The sequence below is a fragment of the Aquarana catesbeiana genome, linkage group LG08 (assembly GCF_042186555.1).
Source record: "Aquarana catesbeiana isolate 2022-GZ linkage group LG08, ASM4218655v1, whole genome shotgun sequence".
Taxonomy (NCBI): domain Eukaryota; kingdom Metazoa; phylum Chordata; class Amphibia; order Anura; family Ranidae; genus Aquarana; species Aquarana catesbeiana.
In genome coordinates, this window is record NC_133331.1 from 112766526 (window position 1) to 112794090 (window position 27565).

The 27565-nt window shown below is 39.8% G+C and overlaps 1 protein-coding gene across 5 annotated transcripts in view; it reads left to right on the forward strand.

Moving 5' to 3' along the window:
• The window catches only part of SGMS1 (sphingomyelin synthase 1), a 498565-nt gene extending 473849 nt beyond the window's left edge, over positions 1-24716 (forward strand). For all 5 annotated transcript variants that reach the window (XM_073596327.1, XM_073596326.1, XM_073596329.1 and 2 more), the window contains 3 exons: positions 11924-12077; positions 14010-14176; positions 22687-24716. In XM_073596327.1, coding sequence (XP_073452428.1) covers positions 11924-12077; positions 14010-14176; positions 22687-22863 — 498 coding nt within the window. In that variant the 3' untranslated portion in view covers positions 22864-24716. The remainder of the gene's footprint in view (positions 1-11923; positions 12078-14009; positions 14177-22686) is intronic.
• The last annotated feature ends 2849 nt before the right edge of the window (positions 24717-27565 follow it).

The window sequence follows — 27565 nt, forward strand, 5'->3', positions numbered from 1 at the left end:
GGGAGCCAATGGCTGCGCTACTATCAATCTATCCAATCAGGACACAAGACACCAGAGCTGGTGTGTCTGTTCCTGGCCCGAGAAAGATCAGGGTCAGGTAAGTAAAACAGGGGCTGGGGGGGGGGCTGCAGCACCACAGAAGGTTTTTCACCTTAAGGTTAAAAACCATGAAGGGTTTACAACCCCTTGAAGGTTTCACTGCCAGTTTCCCTTACTTGCAATGCCGATTGACTTGGGGTGCCGACATTGCGGGCTCCATGGATAGGTAAGTGTCCTTCTAATAAAAGTCAGCAGCTACAGTATTTGCAGCTGCTGACTTTAAAAAAAAAAATTCCTCAGGCTGGAACCCTGCTTTAAGGAATGTTGGGTGGAAAGGGGGGCCATAGTGCCAGCCACTAAGCAATTTTCATCCTGGTTTTCAATTTTTTTTATCCAACTGAAATCCGCTCAGTGTGTGACCAGCTCAAGTCCCGTTTTTCTGGTATTTGGTTCTCTCAATTTTTCTGTGATATGATTTTGAGGACTACTAGTTTTAGATCTGCTTTTGGCAATACACACACATCCTGTAATCTGCTCTTTTGAAAGATTTGCAATTTTAGGATTTCCCCATTTTAAATCTGACATGTATTTTTGACTGCCACAATTTAGTCTTTCCACAATTTACATCTAACCACATAACCTATCCCCAGTGATTGAGGTTACCATGGTTCTAATAGCTATACAAAAGGTATAAATGAGCAGGGTGGCTAGCTATTACGAAAACGTATTGTGTAGGGAAAGTACACAGTAAAAGTTCTAATACCAATAAAGCAGATCTAAAGTCCAATTTTTTTTTTTTTCGTTTTGGCTAGAGTAAAACATGAGTAAAACCCTTATTAGTTTGTGCTTTCTTTTCTGTGTCCCGTTGAGGGGATTTCTCTTTTCCTTCTGTCCAAATGACATAACAGGAAGTAAGTATAAATCTCAGTGATAATAAACTCCATGTAGACAGAGGTCTCCATTGTTAGTGCCCCCCTCTTATCTTTTTCCGGTTACAACAGTAACATTTTGGATTTCTTATCACTTTCTGTCCTGTTGACAATAGTCAAATCCGGGAGGCAAAAACCTGACAGAGGTGAGGTTAGATACGCTTTATGCAGTCACTGGCGTTTCTTAATTCCTGCTAATGTCACAGTATGAGTCATAATTAGGAAATGTTTTAGCTCATTATAATCCTCCCCAACATGGAATTGCAAACATGGAAATAGGCCAATCCAAGTAAAAAAAATCCTTCTCTCTGCAATCCCATTACTCATTTTTCCCATAATAGTCAGTGGGCAGTTAGGTTTCATTAAACCTTGCATACCTACTGCTGATTCATGCCTTTGTGAACCAGGGCAGCCCAGGTCAGGTGTTTATCTGGGGCCACTCCTTATTAGTCAGTCTGTGTTCTACTCTTTAGACCCCTTTCACACTAAGGCGCTTTACAGGCGCTACAGCGCTAAAAATAGTGCCTGCATAGCGCCTGTAAAGAGCCTCTCCTGTTACTCCAATGTGAAAGCCCTCGGGCTTTCACACTGGAAAGGTGCGCTTGCAGGACGGTAAAAAAAAGTCCTGCAAACCGCATATTTGCAGCGGTGTATACACCGCTTCTACAGCGCCCCTGCCCATTGAAAACAATGGGGCACCGCCACTGCAGCAGCGCTTTGCGGTCGGTTTTAACCCTTTTTTGGCTGCTAGCGGGGGTTAAAACTGCCCCGCTAGCGGCCGTATAGCGCCGATAAAACGACAGTAAAGCAGCACTAAAAATAGCACCGCTTTACCGCCGACGCCTGCCCCAGGGTGAAAGGGCATTTATTGTAAGCAACGTTTTATGTAACAAACTTTACAATCACATCCCCCTGATGAAGACACATGACCCCTGTGTTGAACACGCGTAGGGGAGGGGCCAGGACGGAGTGAGCAGCATTGAACATAGCTGGGAGAAGTGTATACTGCACCGCACGCCGATCGGCGATTTTTAACAAGCTTGTATAGAATGGTGCACTCACTCACCAGGGAAATGTGAGTACCCCTTTGTGGGGATTGGGTTCATGTTTTAATAAAGACTAATTTTACGGAATTACACTATATAGTCTCTCTTTATATATTTTTGGGATGATGCATATGGAGCCACATTGATCCAGGTTGGAGATCGTATCTAGCTTGCTATACAGAGCCCGGGGGTGGCTCCACAGCGTGTTTTGACACAGCTAAACACTGTGTCACACGCTCTAAGGTGAGCGCAACCACTTTGGGGGGTCACCAAGGCACACCGTGGCATGTTTTGTGACACTTGGATTAAGCACGCTGGATAAATTTGGACATTAATTGTTATTTGGACACTAATAACACATTATCTTTTTGGATATCTTTGGACACTATTATATGCACTTTTTTTGGGCGTTGTTTGCTTCTATGGATTTAATTAATTCATTTAAGTTTCACTTGGCACTTCAATGTATTTATTTTTTGATTTCAGCATAGTATATGCATATTGCACGTTTTGCATCTATTCATATGTTTATTACGTGCACAGTATATTCATTTGTGATTACATGTTAGAATATATTTTTTTGTATATTGCACTTAAGAATAATTGTGTGTAAATATATTTATGTATTTTCTTTTCTAATATATATTTATTTTGTGGTATTACAGTTAGGTTGAGGAGTTCACATGATATATACTTGAGCGCAGCGCATCCTTGTTTTATATTAACTTGCACGGCTATGAATACGTGATCTGCGTTTGCTGCTGGGTATTCGCATTTGCGTTTTTATTTGGGCACTGGATTATTGTGGCTCGCAAGACTTTTTTCCTTTAAAACTTTACAACCATACTGCTTATTGTAGATCACATTTTGATTAGTGGTGTAGTGGAGTTCGAACTAAACAAAGTAACTTTTAATTGTTTTAATTTCTTTAGCTTCTAGTGGCAAGGCTTGTGTGTGTGTGTGTGTGTATATATGTATGTGTGTGTGTGTATGTATGTATGTATATATATATATATATATATATATATATATATATATATATATATATATATATATATATATATATATATATATATATATATATATATATATATATATATATATATATATTATACAGTATCTCACAAAAGTGAGTACAACCCTCACATTTTTGTAAATATTTTGTTATATCTTTTCATGTGACAACACTGAGGAAATTACACTTTGCTACAATGTAAAGTAGTGAGTGTACAACTTGTATAAGGCCCCTTTCGCACGAATGGACAATGGAGCGACCGTTCAGGTCCGCCGACAAAACTGACAGGCGGACCTGAATGGGCGCTCCATGTAAGGCTATGGAGCGACGGATGTCAGCGGTGACATGTCCACTGACGTCCAACCCGGTCCGATCCGCCAAAATCAGACGGATGGCCCTACGTTCACATCCGTCCATATCGGATCAGGTGAGATCGGACGAAAACGGACATGCTGTCCGTTTTCGTCCAATCTGTCCATAGCAACCAGCAGCGCTCGACGAGCCCCTCCCCGCTCAGTGAGCGGAGTGGTACCTGTCATCCGTCGGCTCAGCGGGGGATCAATAAAAAGATCTCCCACTGAGCTGGTAGACAGAGGCGGACTCCGAGGCCAGCGGAACCACCTTGTGGGAATGAAGCCTAAAGTGTAAATTTGCGGTCCCCTAAAAATAACTCAACACATAGCCACATCCTGTACTCACTTTTGTGAGATACTGTATATATTATCAGCTAGTTCCCTTCTGGAGCAATTTCTGTATTTTTCACACGTTGAAATCTGCATTTTTGGATATAAATTTACTCAAACCCTCCCAGAACGTTATTTTCTGAAAGCAAAGACCCTGTAGAGAAAAAGATGGTAGTTGCATTTTTTTTTTGTCGCACAAAATATGCATAACTGTTTATTAAATCTATATTTTCAGAACAAAATACACTAAAATTAATTATATTGCATACAAACACAATTTAACTGTTATTTTGTGGTATAAAATGAGGTAGGGTAGAGTAATTTAGACAGCAAATGTGCCAATCCTTAAAACTACAGACAGAATGATGGCAAAAAACTATCAATGTTTAAAACTTTAAATACCTTTACAGCTCATTAGTTTATAATGAACCGTAAAGCGGGACCAAAAATTAATTCCGAAAATAATGTTATTTCCCTTGTCATTCAATTCTGTGCGACTCAAGTCGCATCTCAAAATCCCACTAGTGGGAACAAGACCTAATAACTTGTTTCTAGAGCGGGTGTCCCAAGTGGAAGATTTCTATCACTTCCGTTTTTTGTGGCATTTCTAAAAATGTGGATTCCAATCACTTTCAGCCCTGGAAACAAATAAATATAAAGAGTGAATCTCCCCAGCAGAGACACGGTTCATGAAGAGTAAAAATATAATGACCTTTAGTCACTTCAGTAGGAAGAAAGCAGATGGCATTTGGTAATAAGGTTCTCATTTAGGTTTATTACTTTTTTCCTCTTCATCTTTCGGTGTTCAACAATGAATTAAATGAGTACGGTTTGATACCCTTAACTAAAGAAAAGCACTATTTTAAATTTTATGTTTGCTGTTTTTGTTCAGCTTGCATCAGTGAAATGGCACAGAGGGGTGCTCTATACTTAAGCTGGCCATATACTGGTAGAATTTAATTGGAAACTTTCTGTTTTAAGAACGTTTGTTCAATTTTCTAAATGTTAGTGGGTTCAAGTTGACAAGGGGGTTCAAAATGTGAAGAATTAAGATGAAAATGTTTTCTCAAATTAACAAATTTCTGCTCCTGACGACATCCTGGATTGACAAAACACGTTGGGCGTGGCTTGAGCGTCATTTTTGCTCTGTTGAACGTATTTTCGCACCCAGAGTGTACGGGTTGAGCAGTGTTTTACACACGCACACAGGTTATTGTAAGTGCCAGGAGAGGCACTAGCAGTTGTGAGCCATTTTTTTAGATTTTTATGCACTTGAATAAAGCGCTCTTAAGTGAGTTGAGCTTTTCCTGTCTTTCTCTTACATCTTTATTGGAGAATGGAGATCAGGTTTTGTTTTATTGGTTTGATCTGTTCAGGACATGCTGAGCTAATCTTGGCAGAAATCTTGTGAGTTGATAAGTCTCAGTGCTTTCTGTCTCTGACCGTTATCAGTTACATTGTTCTCCGCTATCTCTGAGGACTACACAATCGCATTCCTCCGCTATGTTATGGACAATAGAAGGGTATGGTTCTGTTGTCCTGATACAGAGTGAGTGAGTTGAAGTGTTCTCATCGTAGTCCCATAAGCATGTTACTGGCAAAGTCACCAAGAAAAAAAAAAAAAATTAATCAAAGGCAACAAGGGCAGCCTAAACAGCTTAGCTGCTATGTTACATTTTTGGTTTTGGGTTTAGAAATGCTTTGCAAACATTTAGCGTTTTAATGAATTTGCAGTACTCCCTCTCCAGTTTGATCTGTGGTGTGATGCAGAACATCCAGTCTGTTTCAAACTGGAAAAACTTTACCCATGCTCAACTGGTTTAATTCCATATAAATTGCTGAGGGCTGGTGCGTGCCTCAAGTGTGTACTCTGAAGGCATAAATCCATGAAGAAAATAAATATTCTTCATGGATTGATCCAGTCTGTTTGTCTTTGACCAGGCAGAGGTGGTTCTTAATGGGTCAGGGCTGATGATCTGCAAATGAGGTACATTTCTGGTAGAAATCTCCTCATAGTAGTTTGTTTCAATAATTTTAATTGTTTTGCAAAAGCACAAAGTACAACAACCATACAAGGAAGACCTAGTTCTGAATAAGGCACCATACGCCATGAGTCACATGAATAAAAGTGTCACAGCATATAAATGTTATGAAATACAATGTTCCACAGCCCTCTAGCATTTATATACGGTCTGTTCATTCAAATGGAGCACTGTGTTCTTGATAACAGCACCACAAAGTAAACAAGTAAGAGAGTGCTATGATATATGTATATATTAAGAGCAGAAGCAGTTAGAGTGGAAAAAGTGTGTCCTTGTTGGAAGATTCTCTAGGACCGGGACCCCCAAGTCCTGCCACCCTCACTGTATCAGTCTGTACATTGCAAAGATTGATGCCAAGGTCCCCAGATCTTCTCAAATTTTGATTGTTCATCTAACAGGATGCTGGCTAATTTCTTGTGGATCATAATCCATCAGTGTTTGTTCTTGGTGGCAATCAGTTGAACCACTGAGCTCTTCCACACCTTGGCAATCGTCATTTTGCTGCCAGGAACATGAAAGAAATTAGGGTCTGGGTGTACTTGGGTATATCTGTGACAGGTTCATTAAGGAGCGCAACCCTGGCTTTCCTAATTGACATCCAAATTGATATTGACCACAGTGTGGATAAGTGTGAATACTCTGATCCAGAACTGCCGGAGTTTGGGGCAAGTTCACCATGTATGTCCACATCCCTCAAAGCAAAGATACCCTGGGGTATATCTTCGCAGGTCTGGAGCTCTTTATAGTAATCTAGATGGTGAGGACACAACCAGTTGAGCTCCATATGAGAGGATGGTTGTCCCTGTAGCTGACCAGTATCATGGCGGGTCCCAGCACAAGTTGGCCTTCCCTGTAGCAGACAAGCATCATGGTGGATCCCAGTATGAGATGGCCTTTAGTGTGGCACACAAGTATAATGTGGTCTTCGGCATCGGATGGCCTTCCCTGTGGCAGATTGAAAGTGGTTGTAAACCTTAGTCTTGGAATCTGAGCAAAGCACATATATCTGTAGTGTTTACTTATCTCTCTCCAAAGCTCTGAGCGTCGTTTCTCGACGGTGCTTCGTTCCTCAGTTATCAGCATGCCCCACTTCTGACAAGTTTTCCCGACGCATTAGATAAATTTGTGTTTGGGAGGGAGAGCTCAGAATGTAGCTTGTCTATTCACAACACAGTTCTTCTGCTGTGTGAAGGAGGGTGTGTTCCTTTCCTCCAATCAGCTCTTGTGCAGTGTAACTGCAACCTCTCCACCCCCTCCTCTCTGCTCCTGACAGATGAAGAAAATGTTCTAACACAATCTGCACTTTTAAAGGGGTGTAGGGAAGAGAAGACTGCAAATAAACAAATAAAACTTATGTGTATCATCTGAGGTTGTTCCCCTTTGGGTTTACATTCACTTTATGTATTATGGTGCTCCAGCATGCATATGTGGACTGTATATCTCTTCACTTTTTGTCCTTCGTCTATGGCCGTTACTGACCTGTCAACTGTTTCATACAACCTCACCCAATTTTTATGGTGACACTACTTCTGAGAGTCAACACACACTTAAACATCTGTACAGTTCTATCAACATTTAATGGGTAATACAATCCTATTGTAATGTGTAGGCAGCTTAGAATGACGGAAAGCTGCTTAACTACATATCTATGGAAAAATATGACCTTTTTCGGGTTCCATAGAATTTGTTTGAGAAACACCGCAAATGTAGTAAAATAGTCCGCTGCAATGTTCTAAATGTAAACGTCATACATGAGTCTCTGGCAGCTCATAGGCACAACAATCAGGAGGTTTCTTTCAGCTGTTACCATTATAACATATGTGTCAATATCAATATATTTTGCCTGTTGACATTTCAGTTTCTAAAAGATTTTACCATTACATATGTATTTTTCTCTAGAGTTTTTTGCTCCTTCCCCCAGAAGAAGACCTCTACTGTTAAAGGTCAAAACGCATTGGGGTTCCTCAATATGATTTACATACTTCTATCATGCTGTGTTGTCCTTCGTATATTTAACGGCTGTATTTTAATGCACATGTATTAGCCTTACATACCGAGCTCATGTTTTATCACAAACAAATGTCTCTTTGATGTAACATTTTTTTCTAAATACATTTATATTTTCTCAGTTTTTTGTACTTTGTTGCTGCAAATCAAAACCCCACGGGGAACCTTTTCCATTCATGAGCCTAGCTATTTCAAATTGGATACCTTAAAATATATACAACATTAATATGGAAAAAATGGAACAAAGTGACTTGACAAATTGTGTCTCTGGCAGCCTGGCTGGCTTAGTCCTGTCCTCCTCTGATCTCCTGACAGGAGACCTTGTTTCTCAAAGTGTCTGCAGGAAAAGCTGTGCTTTCTGCACTCATCACCAATCATATTTTCTTACTGAGCTTGACGAAATGAAGTGCTATAGACAAGAACAGTTCCTGCAGACAATATGGTAAGGGCAGTTATGAGACTTTAGTCTACTAGAATGTGGGAGCTGATGATCTCCTGGCCTGTTGAAAATATGTGATGATGGTCAGGTTAAATAGATTGTCCAATTACAGAAGTAGATGGTGGCAAATGTGACCTGTAAGCTTTCAGATTTGGTTTTCTGCCTTGTTAGGAGTTTAGTTTTCTTTTGGTTTGTAGGTGTCTGTGAGACAGAATGTATAACCTTTGTATGCACTGATGGTGAATGGAGGAGATTTATTGGAGACACAAATTAAACGGTGACTCAGAGGTGAGGTCACTATTGCTTTGTCCTGTTACGTGGTTTCCAAGGTTACTGTATTGAGGATCTGGAAGAAAGATCCCCCTTTAGCCCTGCTATATTGTGTGTAAAGTATTATTGTGCCTGAGATTATTGTAGGTTCCTCTGCCTGTAAGGGCGGATCTACATGGTTGCTTAAACTAATTTTTAATTTATCAGTTCAATAAAATAATAGATTTATATGTGGCTTTGCATTTTCTGTTTTGTGGTTGGAGCTCACACAAATGTTAATTTCTAAATTTGAAATGCTAAACTAGTTTTGTGTTTTTTTGTTTTTAAATAATATGTGAAGTGATGATTTTAAAGCGACTGTCACTGAAACATGCAATTCAAACAGAAAGCACTTATAAAGGAAGAGCGGTTGTACTTTTCTAGTCCAGCGCCCCTTAGTGGAAACCTTACTTTCTGCACTGCAAAGATGCCCAAAAAATGTTTGCATCCGACAGTTTTAGGTGTTTCTGTTGCCTTGGTATCCAACCTCACTTTTTGGTACCTCCAGCCCAAACAGCATTTTCATTTTCTGTGCATTCACTAAACACTGTAGTGTGAAATGCAGCCTTAAAGTGGTATTAAAGCAGAGTTCCACCCAAAAGTGGAACTTCAGCTTTAAGTACTTTTGACCCCCTGACATGCCACATTTTGGCATTTTTTTTTGAGGGGGGGGGGTAGAGGGTACCTAGTTTTTAACAGGTATCCAGCTCCCACTTCCTCTCCTGGCACTGAGCTGAAGTTTACCTCTCCCTCCCTGCAATCTTCTGAGACACGCCACAGGTCCCAGAAGATTGCCCGGCTATTCATAACGCACAGCGCGGCTCGTACATGCGCAGTGTGCGCCCGGCTGTGAAGCCACAGTCGGGCACCCACACTTGCAATGCTGGTGTTACAGAGAGGAGGGAGGCTTCAGGCGGCCGCATCGTCGGACTGCTGGACAGGTGAGTGTTTATTAAAAGTCAGCAGCTACACTTTTTGTAGCTGCTGACTTTTAAATGGGTGGAACTCCACTTTAAGCCCAAAACCAAAAATGTGATTTATTGCAGCTTACCAATCATTGGATGACACCCGGTGATCTGGCCTGTAACTAGGGTTGCACCGATGGCATTTATTTTTATTGGCAAGTATGAGTACCGATACTTTCGGTCAAATACTTACCTATATCGAGTACCAATAGTTTGCGGTGCTGTTTGTGTCAATGCAAAAAAAATGGGCACTAATCGCCCTGCAAAGAATCGCATGCAATTTGAACAGGATTTGCATGCCATTTCCCCCACTGCTCGTGTGTGTGTGTGTGTTTGTGTTTGTGTTTGTGTTTGTGTTTGTGTGTGTGTGTGTGTGTGTAGAAAGTGAATAAAGCACCATCTAGTGGGCAGTTTAAAAAATGTTAGGACTCACAGCACATATCTGGCCACATACAAAATAACCTACTTGGGTGTCCCGATCCGCTGATGGTAGCAAATCAGGGCTGCTGGAGGAGAAGTCCCGGTACCCTGTGGGTATAGGGCAGAAGTGATGTCAGCTTTGTGGTGGACTGCCTCTACAGCATCTCCAGCGCCCCTGATTTGCTACCTTCGACAGACCGGGACACCTATGTAGATTATTTTGCTTGCGGCCCGATATGTACTGTGAGTTATAACCTTTTTTAAACTGCCCACTAGATGGCGCTTTAATCCCCTTTCTATACACTTTCTTTAATCCCCTTTCTTTAGTCGGATGCGATTTGGACAGGAATCGCACAACATTCCTGTTCAAATCGTATGCCATTCTTTGCAGTGCGGTTTGCGCCCATTCATTTTTTATTGACACAAATCGCACTGCAAAGTATTGGTTTCTGTATCTGGAGCATTTGGGTGAGTACCAATACTCAAATGATTGGTATCGGTACTGTTGCATTCCTACCAGTAGCACACCACCTGTATTAGTGCCCCCACTCTGCATGAAGGAATACAGGGGGCACCTTTGGACAGCAGCAGTCTGGGACAGGGGAGTGTTAGACTGACTAGCAGATTTACATACGCTAACAAGTTGAAGCCAAACTACAGCTCACACTTTATAAGCAGTTACAGCAACCATCTTTTTCTTTCTGGAATAAAGAATTACATAACTAAATAAAAGCTGACCATTGTAAGCACCCCTGTGAGTGGTAAATGGTTTGTCTCAACCCTCTGCATCATCTGCAGGAGAGCTTGTTCTTTTAAAAAACAAGAGACTTGCTGGCAGGATCACTAGGTTAAAAATAAGGCCCCTTTCACACGAGGCGGACTCCGTTTCTACGGAGCCCGCCTCGGTCCGCCGGATCAGCGGGAGATCTGTCCGTTGATCTCCGCTGAGCCGGCGGGTGACAGGTCCCTCTGCTCACTGAGCGGGGAGGGGCTTGTCAGGCGCCACTGCCGCCTATGGAGGGATCGGATGAAAACGGACAGCATGTCCGTTTTCATCAGATCTCATCTGATCCGCCAGCGACGGACCTGGACGTAGGGCCATCCGTCTGCTTTTAGCGGATCGGACGGGGTCGGATGTCAGCGGACATGTCTCCGCTGACATCCGACGCTCCATAGGCTAACATGGAGCGCCCGTTCAGGTCCGCCGTCAAAACTGACAGGCAGACTTGAACAGTCCGACCGTGTGAAAGGGGGCTTAAGGAAAGAGAGCCTAAAAAAGAAAACAAATGTTGCCATCACTTCTAAGAGTAAGCTGCAATAGTTTGCTTTTGGGTTTAATACTGCTTTAGGATATGTGGATTTAGTGCTAAACAAATTGGCTTTACATGTGTCCCTCTTGTATATAATGAGGGCTGTGCATTTGTGACAGAGGTGATGACTTGGTGAAGCACTACATTTTGTCCAAGTTTAACCTATAACATCTCACATAAGATTGAATGAAAATATTTGCATATGGTGCCATTCTCTTTTCTATGCATAACCCCATGCCATTTTTTTTTTCTATCAAAGTCTTCAAATGTGTATAATTAGAGCAGCAGTTTCTATTCTTGATTAACATGAACTTTTGAACTACTAATTAATTCCATTATGATTAATGAGCTATAATTGCAGCAGAGTAGAGTGTGAAAGGTCTTGTACTTTTTGTAAAGAAAACCTGTCATGAAAAAGGGGGTGACATTACTGAAGCTTCTTTATAAATGTGCTAGTTTCCTTATTGTTAAACTGACCTCCTTACTTCAATAACGTCAGAGCATTAAAGTGGGAATAAACTTCCATGTATCATTTTTACCTATGGGTAAGCCTATAATAAGGCTTACCTTTAGGTACAGTAAATATCTCCTAAACATGCACAGTTTAGGAGAGCTTTACTTTCAATGCAGCCAGTGACGTCACCGGTGCATATCCCTCTTTGACATTCACATTTGTATGTTCTGTAAACTAAAAAAAAAACATTTCTTGTTTGTTACAGCTTTTTGGTGACTGGGAAGCCCAGTTCCGGAGGATAATGAAGATGATTGCAGGAGGAGGACTTTCAATTACAGGAGCTCACACTATGTGTGGGGATTATCTGTACAGTGGTCACACAGTCATGTTAACACTGACATATATGTTTATTAAAGAGTGTAAGTATTTCTAATGTCTTACTCAAGTTGTAACTTAGGCAGATTTTTATCTGGTCTCAAAGATCAAAATGTACTCTTTCACACCCCTCCAATCCACTTGTCTTCTTTTTTTTTTTTTTTAATTTTGAAAACTTTAGTATAACACATTACAGACAAATATTAAACAACAACCAAAAAACACAAAATCTACAGCAGGAAGCATGAGCTTTGCTGATTGCAGGGCTATTGGTTTGACTCAGCAGTAGGTGTGTCAGACCTCTGCAGAGAGACTATTTCTACCACACAAAGAGCGCGGGTCCTTTTCCGAAGCATGCTGGCAGGGGACAGGCTTTTCTAAGGAACTTAAAACTAAAACTGAAAAGTCCTGCACATACCTGATTGGCCTGCCAATTTGTTCTAGCTAAACAGTATTTTTAACATTTTCGTATAAGTTACTTCAAGAACCTAGTATAAGTTACTTTATACTTTCCTACAGTTTGAAGAATTATAGTCTTAACTATTGCACCATGGTACCTGCTTCCTAAACACTATTGGATTTGGTTTCGAGTCCTGCAAGCGGTTTCCTTTTCTTATTCAGGACTTTTAAATTGTAGTAGTTAGTGGTGTGTTATAGGTCTTGATTTCATTAATATAGCAACCAGCTAAAGTGCTAGGGCAACTATCTAATCTAAACTAAGACTTTGTTGTTTAGGGGATGCAGGGCAGATCTTATTTGGGTTTTCAATTTGCTCTACTTGGTGATCACCCATCACTGGTTATTAACCACTTCAGCCCCAAAAGGTTTACCCCCTTCATGACCAGGCCGTTTTTTGCTATACGGCACTGCATTATTTTAACTAACAATTGCTCGGTCGTGCAACGCTGTACACAAAATTGATGTCCTTTTCCCACAAATAGAGCTTTCTTTTGGTGGGATTTGATCACCTCTGTGGTTTTTATTTTTTGCGCTATAAACAAAAAAATACAGACAAATATTTAAAAAAAAACATATTTTTTACACATCCAATAAAAAATTTAAAAAATCCAATTTCTTCATCAATTTAGGCCAATATGTATTCTGCTACATGTTTTTGGTAAAAAAAAAAAAAAGAAGAAAGAAAATCCCAATAAGCGTGTATTGATTGGTTTGCGCAAATGTTATAGCTTCTACAAACTATAGGATATTTTTATTGAATTTTTATTTATTTTTTTTTACTAGTAATGGTGGCGATCAGTGACTTATAGCCGGACTGCAACGTTGTGCTGAACAAATCACACACTAAGTGACACTTTTTGGGGACCAGTGACACTAATACAGTGCTAAAAAATATGCACTGTCACTGTACTAATGACACTTAGAGGGAAGGGGTTAACAGGGACGATCAAAGGGTTAAATGTGTCTCTAGGAAGTGCTTTCTGTGTGTGGGGTGCTTTAACTATGGGAAGACCGAGATCCGTGTTCCTGCTTAGCAAAAACACAAGATCTCTGTCTTCCCTTGTCACAGAACGGCGATCTGCCTTGTTTACATAGGCAGACTGCTGTTCTGCCTCTCTCGGGAACAATCGACAGGTCCCAGACGACCTCGGTATGCCGAACCCGCTGATTGGCTCCCGCTGTGTCCGCAGACCTGGAAGAGCGACATCACATGTACAGGTACGTGATTTCACGCAGCAGAGACGCCGCCCCGCAGTACATGTATGGGGCGGTCGGCAAGTGGTTAAATTGCTGATTAGGTAACTATTCATGGTAGACATCATGGTAGACCTCATTATGCAGTAATACTTTGACTGTCTGGGTGTTCTGAAGCACTGAGCCTTCCTACACGCGTGCCACTTAATCCATTATTCTGCAAGTACAGGAGCCTTTATTTGTACTTTAATTATAAAAAAAAATACATTTATTTGTAAATTTAAAAAAAAGTATGTATTTTTTTTTCTCTTTCCTTTTAACAGATTCATCTCCGCGCTTCTGGTGGTATCACTGGATCTGCTGGTGTCTCAGCGTTGTCGGGATCTTCTGTATTCTTTTGGCACATGACCACTATACTGTGGATGTTGTTGTTGCTTATTACATCACTTCCAGGTGTTTCTGGTGGTATCACACTATGGCCAACCAACAGGTAAGCTGCAGTGTTTTAGAGTAAACATTATTATTAATGGCAGGAAGATCTGCATGACCACCGGGGACCTCTGGAATTAAATAAACATTCGAAAGTATCTGTATATCCTATTGCAAACAGTCCAGCTGTTTGCAGATGTGTATTAGGAGCAAAAAGCTAATGTGATTTGTTGCTATGAGCTACCCACTGTTCCTTTGGATCAACAATACTGCTTGGCTGTATTGAATAAGAAATGCAGTAAAGCAGAACTAAACCCAAAAGCAAAGATTTAATATATTGCGGCCGATCAATCATTTGTCGTGGTGGCTGCATTCATTTTATTTTTCAAGCTTTTACTCCTTTATTTTCACCTAGTGATCGGTGAGTAACACGCCTACCATCTTTGGCTATATTCACTCCTCCAATGCGTCTTTGAAGCAACACCTTTGGGCAGCAGCATTGTCAGTCGATGGAGAGGATGGTGTTGAATGGACTAATAGACTTAGGTGGACTTTTTTACATTTGTAACTAACTTTGTAAAGTCCAACCCTAGCTAACACCTTTTTTATTTTGAGGTAAAGGTTTTACATAAATAAGTAAAAGCTGACTATTGTAAGCACCCTGTCAGTGTTAAATGGTTTATCTCAACCCTCTAACTGCCACTTTTTCTAGACAGTTTTGAATGTTAAAGGAAGTTAATAAATAACAGATTTAACCACTTCAGCTCTGGAAGACCCTTTCATGACCAGGCCACTTTTTGCGATACGGCACTGTTACTTTAACTGACAATTGTGTTGTCGTGCGACACTGTACCCAAATTAAACATATGTCCTTTTTTTTCCCCCCCAGAAACAGAGCTTTCTTTTGGTGGTATTTGATCATCTCTGCATTTTTTATTTTTTACGCTATAAACAAAAAACGACAGACAATTAAGAGAAAAAACTTTTACTTTCTGCTCTAAAACATATCCAATAAAGAAAACATAAAAATTAAATGTCTTCATCAATTTAGGCCAAAATTTATTCTGCTACATATTTTTGGTAAAAAAAAATCCCAATAAGCGTATATTGATTGGTTTGCGCAAAAATTATAACGTCTACAAACTATGGGATATATTTATCGAATCTATTTATGTTTACTAGTAATGGCGGCAATCAGCGACTTGTAGTGGAAGTGCAATATTGTGGTACATTCTGACACTAACTGACAATTTTTTGGGAACCAGTGACACAAATACAGTGATCAGTGCTAAAAATATGCACTGTCACAGTACTAAGCACTGGCACTGGCTGGGAAGGGGTTAACATCAGGAGCGATCAAAGGGTGCCTAGCTGGTGTGCCTAGCTGGTGTTTCAGTGTAGTGGAGGGATGCTTTTACAAGTGGAAGGCATGGATCAGTGTTTCTGCTTTACAGGAACACGGGATCCATGTTTTCTGTACTGGCAGAAAGGCAATCTGCCTTGGTTACATAGGCAGATCGCCGTTCTGCCTGTGTACAGAACGATCGGCAGGTGTCGACAGATCCGCTGATCAGCTCCCGCTGTGCAGATCCACAGTTGGAGCAAGCCGCCGGTGGTGTGCACTAACGCCCGATACCCGGAAGTGTCAGATCATGTATATATATATATATATATATATATATATATATATATATATATATGTATATATGTGTGTGTGTGTATATATATATATATATATATATATAGTGTGTGATCCTGCGCGGTGCGACTGCCCTGTAGCAGTAAATGTGCTATAGGGCGGTCAGCAAGTGGTTAATTGCTGTATCAGCAGATAATAATAAAACTGTTGAACCCAGACCATAATAAAGAATATTGGGAAGTAATACGCACTCAAATTTCCTTAACATTAATAAAATTTATAATTACCCTTTATAATTTAATCTTCCCATGACTTGACAATTGTAATAATTCTTCCAGGAAACTCATATCAGTTGGTAAACCATGCAAAAAAGTAACATACGTATCCAAAAGGCTGTGTAGAACCATCATTAAAAGGCATCAATAAATATTAGGTCAAGTACAGCTCTCTGGGTAAATATTTTTTAATGATGCACCCGAATTTGAATGAAATAGATGTGGATGATATTTTTGTGCATGACTATGCATATAGTATACCTGAGTAGGACATACATACCCCTAAAGGAACAGGTTTGCAAGAGAAAGCCAAGAAGATGCCATCCATAGGAATGGATCGATAGCTCTCCGAGACTATGGACTTGGTGAAGGCAAATTTGAAGATACTGGATAAGTCTTACAGTGCACTGATAACTTATTCCCCTATACAAGAAAAGCTTTAGATGCTTTAAAAACGCAAATATGGTTATAAAACCGAATGATAAAAAGGGTAATGTTGTCTTGCAGTCTGAGACCCAATATAGACATAAAATTTATAGGCAACTTAAATCGGTACGTTGTAAAAACATAAAAGAGGACTTGTTCCCAAGCATAGTGAAGAATTTGAATAGGCATCTCAAATGGGGCTATTGAAGGGGCACAGAACAAGAGTATGAATACTTAAAAGTAGATACATACACAGTACCCACATTCTATATCCTACCTAAGGTGCCTAAAAATAAACAAGTACCACCAGGGCGCCTGATAATTTTGGGTAGGGGAAGTCCAACAGACTGAGTGGGTAAAAAAATTACAACACATTGTGAAACATTTGAGATCATATGCAAGAACACACAGATATTCTGAGGAAATTAGAAGGTATTGCTATAGAAGATTGGTGCTTAGTGGGCTTAGATGTGGAGTCTCTGTACATATCCATACCACACTCCGTGGTTTTTGCTGCACGTGAGAATGTTTTGGATTGGTGGTTCAAAGGTTTTGGTGACCATAATGAATTTATTATAGGTTTTATTAGATTTCATTTTATGCAACTGCTATTTTCTATTTTGAGGGTTACCAGAAGCTGGGCATTGTGATAGGGGCAGCATGTGCACCTGCCTATGCATGTTTGCATTTGTGCTGGTGTGAGAAGTTGGTGATCTACCAGTCTAGCGGGTTTGGTGAGCATTTTGCACTTTAGCTATAATTTTGTAAACGACGTAATAATGTAAAAAAATGTATTTTTAAAGAGCATTTAACATTAAATCTTTAGTCAAAAAAGAAGTCCTGATGGATCACTTCAGGCTGGACCCTTTTGCAGGTGTAGCTATGAAAAGCATTAGTGCCTATAATGTTTAAAATCCAGTATTCCCTGCTCTGCACATGCTCAGTTGTTTTCTATTCTCATCACTGTGCTTAAAATCAGAGCCTCTAGAGGCTGCTCAGCTGACAGCTTTAGGATTTACTGTTGATGAAGTGGGTAGAAAGCAACAGGAATTGCACACACTGTGCCAAGGGAATACAGATTAGGGAGAGCGAAAAGAAAAGCAGGAGAGGTGACAGGACAAACTCTGCTGCCAGGGAGAAACAAAATTGTTAAATTTACAAAGATGATGTCTTCTCTTATCTCTCTGATAGTCTCTCCTTTCTCCCTCATCACAACCTGTGAACCTCAGCATTGTAAAGCTTCTGTCAGCAATTCCCCTTTTTTTTTTTTTTTTATCAAATGTTTTTATTGTGCACAAAGTCAAAATGTATACAATACATTCGATATGTAGTGACGTACAAGTCAGGATCGAGGTGTACATTTAACCAGCATTAATAAAACATACATATTTCAATGCTCGTACATGTATGTTCCTGAGTTCTCCGTCTTTATCACTCATTCAGTATATGTGCTTTTTTTTTAAACCAGAAAAAGAACAAAAACCAGTATAGTACAACCAGTAACTTCTCCCATCCCACCCTCGCCCACCCATAGGTCTGTCTTTGGTAGAACGGCCCATAAGATAAAAGGAACCAAAAAAAAAACCCTCAGCACCCCAAACAGAAGATTTGAGTTCACTATCGCCCACCCTTTGCCTATTCACTTCCTGGGATAGGAACAACCTCCCAGCAAAATATTTATCCCTCGCCTTCCAGGGTATCAGCAGAGTCAACCCATCTAAACCATACTTTATGAAATTTCTTAGAGGCCCCCCTAGCTTCATAAGTCATTTTATACATCAAAACATCAGAATTAATTACTTTTTTCCACATCCCCAGTGTCAGCAGTTCATCATGTATCCATCTTCTGGCAATAAGCTTTCTTACTCCAAAAAATAAAATTCTCAGAAATAACTTTGTGTGTGCGCTCATTTCTTCTTGTCCAAATACCCCTAAGAGACACCTTAAGGGAGAGCAAATATTGGGCAAGTCAAACTGTTCCGAAATGAATTCTGTTACCTGTGACCATAGTGGTCTTACCTTTTCACATTCCCAAGTCCAGCAATTCCCCTTTAGCTGAGCTAAGACATATCAAGGCTGGAAATGCAAACATTTTATTTGCCAACGGTGACATATAGTTTTTGAGACCAAGGAGAGGGGGAGAGTTTCTAAGAAATGACTGCAACAAAATGGCAGCCTCAAGTAAGAAGAAACAGGAACAATGCTAGAGGCAATCTTCAACACACACCAATTTAATAGTTTAATAATGTGGAATGTATGTTCTTTTGTTAAAGAACAAAGAACACTAAAGTAATACTAAAGTCTTGTTTGTTATTTAAAAAAAAAAACAAAAAAAAAACATGTTATATTTACCTGCTCTGTATAATGGATTTGCACAGAGCAGCCAAGATTCTCCTCTTCTCGGATCCCTTGCCGGCACTCCTGGACCGTTCCTCTTGCCGAGTGCCCCCGCAGCGGGGTGCCAGTCAGGACAGAGTCCCGTGCAACATCGCTGGATTGAGATGGGCTCAGGTAAGTATTAGGGGGGCTGCTGCACACTGAAGGTTTTTTATCTTAATGCATAGAAAAAAGAACCTGCCTTTACAACCACCTTAATTGTTATCAAACTGTTATTGGTAAAGTTCCACTTTAATAAAAGAGGACATTTGAGAGTGTGGTAGTTCCCCATATTCTTTCTTATTTTGATATTATTTATTAGGTAGATGCACCCCACTCATATTAGTGGTTTGTCTTTGGGGATGTGGCAAATGCTTTTTAAGTGGTGTGATTAACCAGTTCCTGACCGGCTCGCGCAGATATACTGCGGCAGAATGGCTCTCCTGGGCGAAACCCCGTACAGGTACATCCTTCCCCTTTTCGGCCACCAGAGGGCGCGCGCTGCACGGTGTGGGACCCGATGCGTGTGGCCGGTGATCACACACAAATCCCTGTGCTGTCAGAGGAGAGGAGACACGTAGTTTGTTCCTAGTAAGTAGGAACAGCGATATGTCTCCTCTTACTCAGTCCCATCCCCCCTACAGTTAGAACACACTGAGGGAACACACATTTAACCCCCTTGATCGCCCCCTAGTGTTAACTCCTTCCCTGCCAGTGACATTTACACCGTAATCAGTGCATTTTTATAGCACTGATCGCTGTATAATTTTCAATGGTCCCAAAAATGTGTGAAGTGTCCAATCTGTCCGTCGCAATATCGAATACCGCTAAAAATCACAGATCGCCGCCATTACTAGTAAAAAATAAAAATGCCTTTTAAAATGCCATAAATCTTTCCCATAGTTTGTAGACGCTATAACTTTTGCGCAAACCAATCCATATATTATGCAATTTTTTTGGGGGGGGCGGGTTTTCTACCAAAAATATGTAGCAGAATACATATTGGCCTAAACTGATGAAGAAATTTGTTTAAAAAAAATTAAAATTTGGGGATATTTATTATAACAAAAAGTAAAAAATATTTTTTTTTTTTCAAAATTGTTGCTCTTTTTTTGTTTATAGCGCAAAAAATAAAAACTGCAGAGATGATCAAATACCACCAACAGAAAGCTCTATTTGTGGGAAAAAAAAGGACGCAAATTTGGTTTGGGTACAGCATTGCATCACCGCGCAATTACCAGTTAAAGCAACGCAGTGCCAAATTGTAAAAAGTGCTCTGGTCAAGAAGGGGGTAAAATCTTCCAGGGCTGAAGTGGTTAACAAAACTAAATTACTAAATGTGACACATTTTTAAAAATTTTAGCTACAAATTCATCAGGGCTGTTGTTCATGATGTTCACTCTTTATTTTGCTTCACTGAGTGTCCATCAAATGAAGATATGTGTCATGTGGTGTTCATTTTTAATGCACTCCTAGTTTGTTACATCCCAAAATGTAGTTCAATACATCCTTAATATGTCTTATCTAACAAGTTTGTTAGTGATTTGTAAATGCCTTCAGTAGATGCTAAAGTACAAATTGATCAGTATCATTGATTTGAACAAAAGTGCTTCATTGTCTTCTTCCTGTAAAGAATGCAGTTTGTCCTGTCTGAACAGCCGGTTTTGACAAGGTTATATAAGGATTTATTATAGGTTACTTTGTAATTGCACACAGTTTGTAAATGTTTGTAATTTTTTTAGTTTTATCACTTTTCTCCTAAACACAATTGGATTGGGTTGCAGGTCCTTTTTCAGGACTAATTGGTTGGTGGCATGGTATATGTTATGATTTGTTAAATAATGTAAACTACCGTATTTATCGGCATATAACATGCACCTTCATTTTAAGAGGGACATTTCATGAAAAAAACCTCAAATTTTAAATAAAGAACTTAAGGGTCAGTGCCCATAAATGCATCCTCACAATTGCCCATCAGTGCAGCTTAATCAATGCCCATCTACAGCCTCACAATTTCCTATCAAATGCAGCCTGATCAATGTCGGGAAGGTGCCTTGGGCGCCGTAAGCACACAGCTGGTGGAGGAAGTGATATAGAAAACTTCCTCTAATGGCTTCAGTGTTGAGTGACAGCCTGGAAAGAAGAGGGCTGCCATAGGTGTCGGAACGCCGTTCTGCCCCGTTCCGGCTGAGAAAAAGCCCTGGGTTTACCCATTTAACTGCTGCATTCTATAAAACAAACAATTTCTCAATAAGGTAAGTAGGCTCACTCAAAATTGCCAAACGTGTTATGTCATAGGCAGGGCTTTTTTTAACACATAGGGGCCATCTTTGTACAAGTACATAGGAGTGAGTGGACAGAAACACTCAGCTGTCAAGCCCTGTTCACAACTCTGCTTAGCGGGAATTCGCATTCCCACATGCGTTTTTTTTTTTTTTGTTTTTTTTTTTGAGTGGGTGGGGGGGGGAGTGTTTGAGCATTTTCACTCATCACACATAGGGCAGCTCATCCACCTGAATGGGCTTCCTTACACACAGCAATCGCCCCAAAGAAGCTTCAGGACAATTTTTTTTTAGAGTGGAGCTTGGTGCCTTTTTTGCTGCGATTTTTGGTGCAGCGCATTTCTGAAATGCAAGGAAACGCACAGATGTGAATGGAGCCTCATTGTTCTTGTTATCAACCAATTTCACTTTCAGGACCCATTCATATCTAGTATAGTGGGAGGTCATATTTTGTGGCTCGTTTTTCCTGTGACACGCATAGGGCAGTCTGTTGATTTCAATGGGCTGTGCTATATGTGGTTAATGGGACATTTTTGGAATTTTGTGGGTTGTGTTTTTTACTGTGCGTTTTTCAGTATTTGCCCCTCATTTTTTCACATAGCAAAATGTATGTTTGGTGTGCCGTTAACAATTAATGGTACTGAAAGCGCAGTCATTTTAGGTGTATAAAGGTGGCCATACACTATACAATCTGATTGTACAAACATCCATGAAGACAGTAAGTGTCTGTAGAATTAATGGAAAGCTTTGATATTTTTGCAAAAGTACATTAATTATATTGGTACATAGAGGAGCTGGAATTTAGAAAAAAAAAAGATGAACAAAGGTGAACTTAGCCTTTAGTGTTGGTTCACACTGAGGCAGCACGACTTTCATCGCGACTGCTTTAGGCGACCTGAACACGACAGGAGCGGCGACTTGCAAAACGACTTCTGTATAGAAGTCAATGCAAGTCGCCCCCAAAGTCGTACAGGAACCTTTTTCTAAGTCTCAGTGACTTGCGTCGCTCCAATTAGAACGGTTCCATTGTACAGAACGGGACGCTACTTGTCAGGCGGCTAAGTCGCCTGACAAGTCGTCCCAGTGTGAACCGGCACTTAAGTTTAATCTTGCAACGATCTTTCATTTGACATTTTGAAGTGTGCAGTAGATCATAGATGAGAAGTCTATGCGGCTAGAGCTGTAGTATTGAAAACAGGAGAAGGGTCTTAATGGAAAGCGTTGATATTTTTGCAAAAAAAGTACATCAATGCTATATTGGTGCATAGGGGAGCTGGAATTTAGAAAAAAAAAAGTGTACAAAGGTGAACTTACCCTTTAAGCACAGGCTCATGCCTGACCATTCAGAAAAATGCCATTAATCACTACCCTCAGGACACACCTGCAACCAGTTTTTTTATCCAGGTACATACAATCTCATCAATGGCAAAAGATCTTCATTTGCAAACTGTTTATGGGCTGTTCTTGGAGCCTGTTACCTATCATGTGGGTATCCATAATTGTATTTTCGATAAATATATGAGAAAAAATGACGCAGTCCATATATAAATGTATTTTTTGTAATGTTTTACAGGTGCTGAAGGATGCTTCCCCATCAAACCTCCTTTCAAGGGTGTGGTGGTACAGACCTTTCCAGTACTTTGAGAGGAATGTTCATGGTGTTGTACCCCGTTCCTATCATTGGCCCATCTCTTGGCCTCGGTTTCATGCTAGGCAAGTGAAGTACAGTAGACTGGTCAATGTGGCATAACCACAATATGCTGGCAGTGGACTAAGAAGCTCACTGAAGTGCTTAGAACTCTAAGATGTTGCCATAAATGCAAACACCAACACCCCTCTGTATGTTAAGTTACCTTGACCTTTTTCAGTTACCTGGTCAACACTGTGATAATTTTTTCTCCAAAGGACCCATGTTGGAAGTACATGAGAACCAAGAATTTAACTTATCATGCACTGTACAGTTTCCTGCACATGTGGGAAGTACATTATCCATAGCCATGCTTGTTTGTATATGAAGAAACACTGAACAATAGAACACTCGAGATTTTATAATCTACATTTGTCTTTTCCAGTCATGTCTGGGAATAAACAATTATTTTCTTGGGAAAACAATTTCATACCACTTACCCTAAATACTGGGCTCTAAGCCATTTTCTAACCAGTGTCTCTATGAAGGCTTTGTTGTACCTGAACAAATGTATGCTGCAGTCCCACATAATGGGAGGTATACCGGCACTGGTTGAAGGTGATATTTGTTCTTTTTTAATTATATTTTAATTGTCTCCTTATTTGAACATTTCAAGCGTACCAAAATTTGATTTGATTTAAATTTTTTTTTATACATATATATACTTAAAAGTATTTTTTCCAGTGCTGTGGGACTGCAGCTGTGTATTTTGCAAACTATCTGTTGCACCAATGCTCTACATTAAAAATGATACACAAAGAATGGTTTAGTAAATATGATTTTGTAAAAGAATCTTTAGCAACCGTGTCAAAAAATATTAATTACACTCTGTTGTAAAGTGATTTTTCTAAGTATTTCCTACCTTTATTTTTCAAACTAATGTTGATAAAGATATCATATAAAGATTTTTACATGTCAGAGAGAAGATCTAATAGGGAGAGAGATTTGTAAATGTTTCTAGTGCCTTCCTTGTCTTGAATGTATGATCAGTAGGCAGTCTTAATAAATTTTAATTTTAAAGTATTCCATTACACACTTGAAGATGAAAAAGTATATAGATATATAATATATGGAAATGTTATGACATATTTTTGGCATTCACGTTTCAAAGACACTTTAACTCAGATTTTCATTGTTTAGTTTCACCGTAAACAAAAATAGAATGTTTGAAGCAAGTTATAAGTTGCATATGTTCAGTTTTTCTGGTTTTTTTTTTTGTTTTGTTTTTTTTTTGTTTTTTTTTTTAAACTTAAAAAACAGTAACTATTCCTTAGCAGTTACAAATGTTTATTATCCCTTGTTAAATCCCACTGTAGTTTAATACCATGCCATGCATATATTTGACACTCCTGATAGTCAGTTTCTCTGTTTTATTTGTGCTGAAAACATTTGTTATGGTATTTTCGCACTAACCATATTTAAGATGAAAAGTATTTGATCATATGATTGCCAATGTACAGGATATAGTAGTTTTTTTAAGAATGAATAAATATATCTATAACTGATATATATTCGCATATATATATCTGTTCTGTATTTTCTGTATAGCAGATCTTTCTTTTTGTGTTTTTTTTTTTTTGTTTTTTTTTTTTGTTTCCCCTTTTGTGTATTCACAAGGTGATGTTTGTACTGTAAAGAGAACTATTGGTGATTTGAAAATAAAACGGTTACAAAAACCTAAAAAGCAAATAGAATACACTTGAATTGTGTTTGTGCTTGTTATCTTAGCCTTACCATTAATGCTGGGCAGTATGGATCTGAAATGTCTGTCTATTTATGGTGTCTACTGTTGTTGACTTAATATAAAAAAAAACCCTTTAATGTTTCCGGTTTTCTTTTTCACCTTTTTACCATTTTAGTTTTCACAATTTTTTTCCCCTTGTTTCCAAAACTGTTAATTAAAATATATTTATTTATATCATGGTTGTGTTGTATTCAATGTACTTGCTCTATTTATGGATGGCAAATCAATTGCTGTATAATAAATCCGTATCTGCACTGAAACCATCATGTGTGCAGGAGATTCTACAGGTAAGTGTGGTTCAATGTTAAGTTTAAAGTGATTGTAAAGCTTTGATTATTTAAAAAAAAAAAATAACAAACATGTCATACTTACCTCCACTGTGCAGCTCGTTTTTCACAGAGTGGCCCCGAACACTGTCTTCTGGGGTCCCTCGGCGGCTCTCGCGGCTCCTCCGCACATCAGATAACCCCCTAGGAGAAGCACTCTCCTGGGGGGTTACCATGCGGGCACGCTCCCGAGCCCATCATTGGGCATCCATAGCCGCTGAATGTATGACACTGCCCCGGCACCATTGGATTTGATTGACAGCAGCAGGAGCCAATGGGTGTGCTGCTATCAATCTATCCAATCAAGAGCTGAGAACCCTGGGCAGAGGGACAGTGCGTCCCCGCCGGGTGAAGTTCCTGGGCTGCTATGGTAAGTAAAACAGGGGGCTGGGGGGGCGGTCACTGCCAGGTGTTTTTTCACCTTAATGCATAGGATGCATTTAAGTGAAAAAACACGAGGGTTTACAACCCCTTTAACTAGTTCAGCTCTTTGGATGTACTATAAACATCCAAAGAGCAAAGGGTTAAGCACAAGCTGATGGCTGCAATAGTAGCCATCGGCTTGTGCCCATTTTGTTCAGCCAGCTGCTGTCTGTAAAGTGAAAGTGATCTGGGTGACGTATAGCCACCGATCACTTTCACAGTGTGGGCAACACACTGTGAAAGTGATCTTCTATCTTTTAAATATCACCAAAAATATGTATTATATTGTGTTTGTGTGCACTAAAATTAATTTGATTATATTCTTTCCTTACAATATGCATTTCATAAACCGTTGCGCAAATAACATGCAACGTAAAAAATTGCAACTACTATCTTTTTATTCTACAAGGTTTCTGCTTTCAGAAAATATTTAATGTCTGTAGAGTTTCAAGTCATTTTTTTTTATTACAGGTACTTCTATAGTGCTGTCAATTTATGCAGATACCTTGTACTTTCACTTCACTCCCTGCCTTCAAGGAGCTTACAATCTAAGGTCCCTAAAGCCCCATACACACGGGCAGAATGTCGGGGGGGGCATTTACTGGTTTAACCTCCCTGGCGGTATGATTATGTCAGATTTTTGCGTCTCAAAGCGTTACAATTATTTTGCATAGAAATTTGGCGTTTTATATTGTAGGCCTGTAATTATTACCAATGACACTTAACTCTGTCCAAACAAGAGTCTAGTAGATATCCCGGGTATGATGAAGTTTGAAACACAAATTCACAAATTATAATATAAATAAATATAAATAATTGTAAAAAATAATATAATAATAATAAAATTAATTTCCCCACGATTCACTATCTCTCAGTTCTGCAAGTGTACTAATTTACTATCGCTGTTTTCTAGCTGGTCTAAAACCACTTTTGACATAAAGGGACACTTTTTAGTTGCTATGGACAATCTCAGGTTTCCAGGCAGAAAGAACAGTATATATCATATAAAACTGCATGCAGGGTACTAGACAAAAGCACTAGGGACAAAAGGGATGTGAAATAATTTCATACAGTAATGTAATCTCTAAGATTACAGTGTACTGTATGTGTTATGATTTTTCAATTTTTAGAATTTGCAGCCGGGCTCCGCCCCCCCTGCGTTGTGACGCTCGCAGGGAACGGAGCCGGCACAGAGAGGCATTGGGCGGAGGACAGAGCCCAAGGACAAATCGGGGGAGAAATCGCAGGCTCCTGGGGACAAGGTAAGTACACTGGACCAGGATCCTGCAATGCAATCCCGAGTGTGGCTCGGGGTTACCACTAATGGTACTGAAATTTAACCCCGAGCCACACTCAGGAAAACTGCCAGGGAGGCTAAAAAATACGGCCAACATTCTGTCCGTGTGTATGTCAGACATGCATTTTGGAAAACCAGAAGCCGAGTGTCTCCCGATCAGCGCTCTCAGCCAATGGCAGATCGGAGTGTTCTGGTGGGCGGCCCGTCCCCCTGTCAGCACACAACAGCTCAGCGGTGGAGATTGTTGGACTAACCTTGCATGGGCCACTGGATTGCACAAAAAAAAAAACCTGTAGTGTGTACTCAGCTTAACTCACATTCATACATACACATACTATGGTCAAATTAGACACAATCCAATAACCTACCAGCATGTCTTTGGCGTGTGGGAGTAAACCAATGTAGACACATTTCTGACTCAAAATGCAGATTTTTTTTTTTATGTGTGTAAAAAAAATTCCTCTAGTGTCAAAGTGGGTTAGCACCAAAAGTAGGGCCGAAACAAGTAATAGATTATGAAAATAGTTGCAACTATTTTTATAAATGATTAATCGGTCAGCCGATTAGTTGGCCTGTATACAGAATTCATTATTTGTTTACATATCAGGAAATACAGTGCAGCACACATGCAGCTCAATACACCATCCATACATGTCAATAAGTGCCTGAGAACTTGTAATTGTGTGAGGAGCACTGCCTTCATGGGACATGTAGTCCTGGGCAGGAAGGCAGAAGTTTTTTTACCTTGCTTTTGGGGCACTCTGAAGGCAAGAGGAGCCAGAAGCGTTGGTGGGGGACCCTAGAAGAGGAGCTGTTCTGTGCAAAACCATTACAGAGCAGGTAAGTATAACATGTTATAGGAAGGTTGAGGCTGATAGACTGGAGGTATAAGAAGGCATTACAATTACATTTGAATTGCACTTTTACCAGTATTATATATTATACGTAAAAAGATTATCCATGGAAAAAAAAGTC